Consider the following 8,904-nt stretch of genomic DNA (forward strand, 5'->3'; position numbering starts at 1 on the left):
TTGGAAACGATTTTGTTAGTAGTGGTAGTAGTAGTGGTGGTGGTTTTTTGCTTGATATATTGTAGTTTTGATTGTTGAAGTAATATGATTCCTAACGTTCATTCTCTCCAGAAACTGCTTCATTCAATGCTTCTGTTTGTTTATTAAGTAATGCTCTACGATCAACAAAACCAAATCTTCCTTTTCCAAAAGAATTGGGACCGCAAGATGTAGGAGTGTACCTAAAAAAAGAAAATAAAGATCAGTTTATTATAGCATTTAAAATCTAATTAAGTTTGTATTATCATATAGTATGTTTATCAAGAGTTTCATAAGTTATTTTCATTAAAAGAGTAATCCTATATATTGATTCCCATCAGTCACTAGTGTCATTAATACAATCATAGGTGTTTTATATACCTACAATTTATATATTGTAAAGTTCGAACAGTTGAGATCATGAGTCAATTGAAGCTAGACCACCATGGAAGCACTGGACGACCGTTTCGTCCTATTGTTGGACTCCGCAGCAGCGCGCGTTCACGGCCCCGCCTCGCGGGAATCGAACCCAGGACCTATCGGTCTCGCGCAATGACCAGTAGGGTTCAACCGGGTCAGTTGTGAGGTAGTAACTCACTGATGAAAATGGTGGGTGTGTCGCTTAATCTCGTGGATTAGTTGAAGTTAGACATTAACACCGCTGGATGCCGGCTCAGTGGTCGAGTTGGTTAAGCGCATGGCGCGAGACCGATAGGTTCTGGGTTTGAATCCCTCGAGGCGAGGTCGTGGATGCGCGCTGCTGAGTCCCACAATAAGACGAGATGGCCGTCCAGTGCTCCCAGGTTTTCCATTGTGGTCTAGCTTCAATTGACTCATGATCTCAAGTGTTGAAATTACTACAATCACCACGAAACCCCTTCTGATATTTTAAAGTTGTTTTACTTCGGTTAGATTGAGTGAGATTGTGTTAAATAAGCGAAGTGAGTTGATCCTCAAGGAAAACAAATAAGATAAATATCGATATGTAAAATTTAAACTCAACATTTCCAGTTGAAGTAGATTCAAAGTGAGCTACATTATTTAGTCTCTAAAAGACTTATCATTTCACATTCCTTTTGACTAGATACAATCTACTGTACGCTTCAAACTAATTTGCTACACAGTTTTTGACCACTAAAGCAAGTAACTTCAACGCATGAACAATGAAAATTGCCTAGGTTCAGGCAGATCAGAATTCTGCTGTTTAGTTTTGGTAGTAAAATAACAAGTTAGATGAAATATCAAGTTGTCTATTGAAATCTCACATGGTAACTATAATTTTTTAGGCAATAAACGATACTGCCCAACAGTTTAAAGTATATTATACCGGCAACATTTACTCTGTAATGATGTTTGAGCTACCACATAGCTTTGATTTATGTCAACTGAATTAATTACATCGATGATTCTCGAAAATTATGCAACCAACTTAAACGTCAAAGATTATGTTGGGGAAAGCTGAGAGATCAAACTATACTGTTCAGTTGTAGATATTAGAAATTTCTGACGTTGGCAAACTTAGACGCTATTATCTTATATAACAGTACTTATTTGATAGTATGTTTTACAATTGCCAATTGTGCACACATAGACTCTGTTGATACCGAAAAAAAACCATTACAAGACAAATTGTTGTCGGTTTCGTTTTAAAGAATTTTTTAATGGGCCACTCAAAATGAGCACATACTAGGACATACATAGGCATTTGTTAGTATCTCGAGCTTATATTTAATGTTATAATTTTACCGAGAAATCACTACCTAATGTTAGCAAATGAATGATTTTCTGTTATCTGTATGCTTTTGTATTCTCAATATGCACTTGTAGGTGCCATAAATGTATCACAGCTCCCACAAATATCAAATGAGATTTGTGTGGCGCATATGTATTTGGTGCCTCCTTGTACCAATGTGTTAAAATAAATAAATAAATGTTTTATGTGTTCAATCCAATCCTGTTATTTTTATATTCATACATAATCATCTGTAAAGCAGGGAAATCGAGCGAAATCTATAATCCGTGGCGTAGAGCTCGTTAATTATTACATATCTTTTTCTAAACTTATAGTCTAGTATTGCAATATGATCATGAAAAAAACTCGAACGAATGAAATAAATTTAATAATTCAAATAAGTATCCTGAATTGTTCAAATCGGTCGAGACATTTCAATGAATCTAGATAAATTAAGAAACTTGAACAATGAAATTAAAACTGGCGGCGAGACTATATTATATGAACAAGCCTATCAGGTGTAAGATAGCAGGTCTCGGATTTTGGTGCGAAATCTACTCACGCATTTGGAAAAAAGTTTTGGCATTATAGCTGATGTCAGTTCGTGATGATAACCTTAAATATAATTCCTAACCTTAATCATAAATCAGCCAAACACCAGTCTTTTGACGTTTGCTGAAGCCGTTTCTATCAGGCGTCGATAGCCTGATTTATGTGTTCAAAAAGTGATGGTTGCTAATCTCTCCTTGTCTTGGTGGTAAATATTCCTTTGTTGCATCTTAAGCTTTTTTAAAACTCTTCCTTGCATTCATTACATTATCTGGTTTTTTATTTCAACTAACTTCCAGATTAATCTTACTAACGTAGCTTTACTCCTTTTATTCCCATCAGCGTTTACTCATTGTGTAATCGCTTGTTTCTGGCCTTTTGAACTGCTGTCACAATCAATATTGTAGAAGTTTCTTTTACATAAGGTACATATTCCCGATATTCAGTCTATTAAATTTATTCACACACTTCCTATACTATAACTGATGTGTCTTCAAAATAACTTCCAAATAAAATCACGTAAGTAATTTAAACCCATTTTGCAATTATGACTTTCAAATATCACAGGTTGTAAGCAGCTGATGAGAACCGACGAAATAAAATGAATTTGTGTTATTCGGCCACAATCTTTGTTCTTACTCTTTTCAAAATCAGAAAGGGAACTATGTGTATAAAAATACTCTTAACTGTTGGCAACTCTCGTTTAAAGTTGTCTGAATTCTCTTATTGTACTCAGTATTACTTAAGTATGTCATGAACAGCTTGAAGTTTTAACCAGAAAAGCTTGCTCAAATGTGTATGCACTGTATTTAAAGAGATGAAGTAAGAACTAGTCTTTGTTGTAAGCTTAAGTAAAATCCTAGTTATATGTTTTTGTGACCATTAAGTTTGAAGCTCGATGATTGTTTTCCATTATTTTCCGTGACTATTAGGCGACTTGGTCGACTAAAAAACAAGAGTAACCAGTGAGTCAGATAACTTAATTATCTGCTTTAGTATTAGTCTGGTTTTCGCTTTATCCTTCAAGAGTTCTAACCTAGTTTCACGAAATTACAATAATGACTACTTTACAGGCCGAAATTCGGGTGGAAGGAAACATTTGTCACTGGTTTACAATTTATTCTTATAAACTGGGACAATTGAACATTCAAATTAGAAATTTTTATTGACGCAGTACCTTGCTTCTAGACAGGAGCCAACGATCAATATGAACAGATAGTTTCTGACTATCATTATTGTTGCATTTTGTTTAGCACTGGTTAATATTGAGAAACTACTCGAAAGTTTTTTAAGTTTAAAACGAATAAATTCTAGAGCACATATTTTGAAGAGGAATGTAATTATGAAGTAAATTGTGATTAAATCAGCCTCCCTATCATACTACAAAGAATAACCTTCGAAAACAAGCCAGGTACTGTCGTTTGAAAAAATATTGAGAACCAAAACGGTGACCACATTTAGTATTTAATTGCTTGTGTTAAGTGATTAACCTATACCACTCATTATCGGATTTTGACCTGAATAATTATTTGAAGAAATTACCAACGAAGTATCTAGGAGACCGTCACTATATTGAGGTTATAATATTGTAGACTATTCAACCATCAAGTTTTGCGGAATGACTAAATATGAACATATTAGCCACAGACTGGAGAGTTCAGTATAGAAATGCACTTATTAGAGTATCTACACAGACTGGATACTTGAACACGAAAATTTGGTAGGACTCTAATTTATGGACGAGCCAATCAGAAGCGTTTGAGGAAAAAATTTGCTCGAACTGGCAGTTTCTTTGCTCGATCACAACTCAGACTAAGGCGAATCATGATAATTGTTGCAAATTGGATTATGAAGTCACCAGTTACATCGGCTGCGACTTTTGCAGGTGTTACAGTACGTGCAGCCTGGCAGTACGATATATAACGATGATTGGAAGGCGTATAGATGCCTCCATAGACTTGGGTTTGTGCAACTAACCTTAACCCTAACCCTATGCACTATGATTTCAGGACATTTGAACCTTTATCTAAACTTAACAAGTTTTCAAATCATGTAAAAGAAGAATATCCGCCGTAATTCATGAGTTTTTTATGTTTTTACTTTATACTCTCTTCTGATTGTCTAATAGTTTCAAGGTCACTTGAAAATTCGTTCAAAGGTCGTCCATAGAATACAGTACTACCGAAAATTTTAATTAATGCATGACATCATGGGATCTTAGTTTCTGTAATGAAGTGGTTTAAGGTTAGCGTTAAGGAAACTAGATAGAAGCAGATGGTCACACGTCGTAAAAATCTCCGTTAGTTTTAAATTAGTATGATGACTAACTATATGATAACGTTGGGTGAATAGGGACATGATTATTTATGTAACATTTCGAAGTTTCAAATGGTTTGCTGAATATGTAAATATATAGAAACGCCTACGAATAAAAACGCCCATAAATACCTTCCTAAATTTCGCATTCGTATTCTGGCTTCCGTTGGAATTTCCTCTTCCTCACTCTGTAGACGAGTATACTTTGAGATCTAAGACATAACTCACTTCCTCATCTGAGTTGAAGACTTCACGGACCTTGCTGTCCACCTTTTTAGGGATTTCAGGTGTAAAATCCTTTAGAGGTAATCTACACGACATTAATAACAATATCCAACCTGTGTGGGTACATTTAATTTGATAGGACTTATAATCGCAGGACGTCGAGAACCCTCAGTTGATTTTTCAATTACTTTAACTGGGACCTGATCACTAACAGATTCATCAGGCTTTCTTTTCAGGGTTTTAGGTCCTATTAAAAATCATACACAAAACATGATGCATTTACCCGAACTCATACGAACAAATATATGAAGTAGCGTACTAACTGAAAATCGAGGGTTGATATCATGTCCAATACCTTTGCGACAAGCTTGCAGAGTTAAAAAACATATATAAGTAAAAAATATTGTTTTCCATTAAGTCCCCATCATGATTTACCCTATTGTACAGCAATTTTTATACTCATATATAGATATGAATAATTCGCCACACCATAATATTGAATAGTTAGTTCGAATTCTAGATCCCTTACACAAACTAGTCGTCAAGAAAAGTGTAAGAGCGTCCTAGAATTCATTTCCAAGGTGGTACACGTAAACTTAAAGGGTAAACGGGCGGATTGCTTGAGCATCTGGGCTACCTGTTCCTGCCGTCTATACATTTCAACAAGTTATCTATTTTTGTTTGTTTTAATATATCATTATGTTTATTAATCGCATGACCTATTCTGCTGCGTTTCTGAAGTGTACAACTTTTCGTTGTCAAAGTTACAAAAAACTCAATAAGAGCCAATGTGGTTGCTGGCAATATACAGCGAAAAGAATGCACATTATTCAGATGTTCATTTACTGAACTATTAACATCTAACTGGCGATCACTCAATATTTATCGCCAGGTCCGACCAAGAAGAAAGAAACGGAAACGGCGAGACTCTAATTTAAGGACGAGCCAATCAGAAGCGTTTGAGCAATTTCAAGGTCACGGAGCCAAGTTCAACACCTGATGCTGACATACGATCGCTTTACAGCGGATTTTAGAGAAGAGGTTATTATTGAGAGGCTACGAGAGATGAGACTATTGAGAAGTACTTGTACGTGCGAATGCGGTTATCGAATGACTGCAGCTAAGTGTTCAGAACACCGTGGTGAGATTGTGTTACGTTGTCCTTCATGTTGGAAGAAAAAGTCTGCTCGAACGGGAACTTTCTTCGCTCGATCGCGACTGAAACTGAGGTAGATCATGATAATAGTGGCCAATTGGGTAATAAAGACACCAGTAACACTGGTTGTGGCGTTTGCAGATGTTCCTGAAACTTCAGCAGTCCAGTGGTACGAGTACTGCCGTGACATATGTGCAAGTAAAATGACACGTCTACGCCTGTCATTCGGAGGAGTGGGATGCATTGTGGAGATAGATGAAACGGTAGTAAGAAAGCGAAAATACAATAGGGGACGTAGTATCAAGGAAGAATGGGTAAGTAGCATTTCTGTAAATATACTTGACAGGTACTTGGAATTTATGACCGATCAACACAAAAGGGACATTTTCAGAAAGTCAGAAACCGGCAAGCGAACACAATCATACCAATTATACAGGAATACGTACAGCCGGGCACAACAGTATATACGGATGATTGGCGAGGCTATAGGTGCCTACATAGACTTGGATATGTGCATCATGTAGTAGTGCACAAGCGCCATTTTGTCGACCCTACTACCGGCATTCATACTAACAACACTGAAGCCATGTGGTCGAGACTGAAGGATTTTTTAGGACTATACCACGGCTCTAGAGGACGACTGTTATGGAGCCATATGGACGAGTTTTTATTCCGCATGTATTATGATTTCAAGACTTCTGAACCTTTATCAAACCTTAACAAGTTTTTAAATCATGTAAAAGAAGACTATCCACTGTAATTCATTACTTTCTTATAATATATTTTCACTTTATACTAACTGTCTTCTGATTGGCTAATAATTGTCAAGGTCATTTAAGATTCGTTCAAAGGTCGTCCCTAAATTAGAGTCTCGCCACGGAAACTTGTTGAAATACTTTACGCTGAGAATTCTATATTGTACCAAAAATATAATATTGAATAAAGCTGATAATAATAATAATATCTAGCTGTTACTTCCTTGTTCATAAATGTTTTATTAACTAGGACTGTTGACATTGAGTGTCAAGAACTACTTGAAAAACAGATCAATATAGAAATTTCCGAGATTATTCTCAAAGAATTGCTTTCAAAATGTACAATTATGGTCTATCTTGTTCTCCTCATTGCATATTACGAATAAACTGATTGAATAGCGATGAGTTTTGATTTTTTCCCTCGTAAAACCAGTAAACGGATTTCTCAGAGTTTAATAATAAGCTTGACTTTCATTAGTGTTAAATTAATAGTACTTTTATTATCATTGATCAGAACATTGGAAAATAAGGACTCTAACGTATACTTAACAATAAACATTCAGTAATCACATCTCCTAGGCTTTGTACCCACCCATTATAGCGTAACTTAGTTGGATGTCTTGGAAATAGAGCTAGAAAGATATTCTCAGACGACACTGTAAACAAGGAACTAGAGCTGTGTCGATTGAAATGAGCTATTTACAAGGCTTTCCGAAGAACCACTTGCATGTGATAAACAGGGAAGTAGCGACATGAACGGCTAGTAAGGCACCTATTTCTGAAGCTGCAATTCAACGATGATATAGCTGGTGATGTTCTACAGGATGGACTGACTAAAGCAGTGATGGTACGTTTAATGTAGCTAACCTCTGTCTATTGCGCTCGACCAGATTCCTCAACTAAAGGATAAGTTACCTGGTTCTGATTCATCTATGCCTATCTACAAATTCAGCTTTTACTGTGGAGAAAGCTATATTGGGCGCACAACTGGACAAACGATCAAAAGGGTTAGTGAACACCTTCGCGGTTAGGAAAGTGTCCTCAAAACAATACGCAGCTCTGTTTTATCGACAGCAGTCAAGCAGTAGATGGGAATAAGTCATTCATAGTGATTTATCGTATCCCTACTGGTCTTCATTATGTGGTTCGGTCTCGCCTCTTACACATAACAGAAGCCATAGGAATTCGAGAAGACATTCCAAGTTTTCGTATTCATAAGACTTTGTAACACATCTCTCCTTTGGCCTAATTAATGGTTTTATTTATTATATTTCACACTCCACTCGTTTTCCTTTTTTCACTACCTCTCATCTAATTTTTCCTAAATATACAGTTAATCGTCCAATTATCAAAACGCCTTTTGTTACGTATTCTAATAGGTTTTATGAATGTTATTGCATCACCTATATTTTTTTCAAAACACCGACCTAATTATCATTATGAAACATGGATACAAGCATTTGTAATTCTTATCACAACTAATACACCTGTCATTATACAATCAATTCTTCCTCTGTTAATATGCCGATTTACGTAATCTATTCCACAGTTATCACTTAATTATAAGCTACCTTGATTGGTTTAATAATTTTGTATATGCTAATATGTATATATATAACTGTATACTAGGGTAAAGCCTGACGAGTATCTTATCGAAAACAATTTTGTTCGATTATATATGTTGTTCTAAATAATAATATGTGAATTTATAATTTTAAAGATGATGATGATGATGGTGATTCCAAAATTATTCATTGTGTGATCGACCTCCGGTGAGTGTAACTATTGGGTTATATGAACAGAAAAATTTATGAACCTGTTCATTTCATTACGCCCTCAGCTCCATCGATGCTGCTAAGTATTTGTCGACTAGTTGGACTCTATTTGTGATGACTTACCAAAAGTAAATTTCAAATAACATCCTTCATGCATCGACTGTTATTAATTTTGTCAGTCACTGAACATGTATAGGCACGTTTGGAATGTATTCTTACAGTTTTTGTTTAACTATAACGGTTAAGGTTCAACAAATCAATATGATTTTTCTAAATTGTCTAAGTTGTAAAAAGCCGGTTTAAACCAAGCAATTTCTTCAAGCCCATCTGATGTCATGAATCCTGTCAAGGAAGTGAGATTGCTGCAAAAATGTCACA

General features: G+C 35.6%; 1 protein-coding gene across 1 annotated transcript; it reads right to left on the reverse strand.

Moving 5' to 3' along the window:
• Positions 1–6: 6 nt before the first annotated feature.
• Positions 7–5,262, reverse strand: MS3_00008834 (uncharacterized protein). Its single transcript, XM_051217174.1, has 5 exons — positions 5,124–5,262; positions 4,954–5,087; positions 4,844–4,912; positions 4,748–4,803; positions 7–221 (listed from the first exon to the last, which is right to left on the reverse strand). The coding sequence occupies exons 1-5, from the start codon at positions 5,131–5,133 to the stop codon at positions 92–94; spliced, it is 399 nt and encodes a 132-aa protein (XP_051065824.1). The 5' UTR covers positions 5,134–5,262; the 3' UTR covers positions 7–91.
• Between the last annotated feature and the right edge of the window lie 3,642 nt (positions 5,263–8,904).

This window comes from Schistosoma haematobium, chromosome 6, assembly GCF_000699445.3.
Source record: "Schistosoma haematobium chromosome 6, whole genome shotgun sequence".
Lineage (NCBI taxonomy): Eukaryota > Metazoa > Platyhelminthes > Trematoda > Strigeidida > Schistosomatidae > Schistosoma > Schistosoma haematobium.

Excerpts from the sequence above, each read along its gene's own strand:
- MS3_00008834 (XM_051217174.1), bottom strand. Across the intron at positions 4,913-4,953 it reads AATTAAATGTACCCACACAG|GATTTTACACCTGAAATCCC; the intron begins GTTGGATATTGT and ends TTACCTCTAAAG. Across the intron at positions 4,804-4,843 it reads TCTTCAACTCAGATGAGGAA|AGTGAGGAAGAGGAAATTCC; the intron begins GTGAGTTATGTC and ends ACTCGTCTACAG.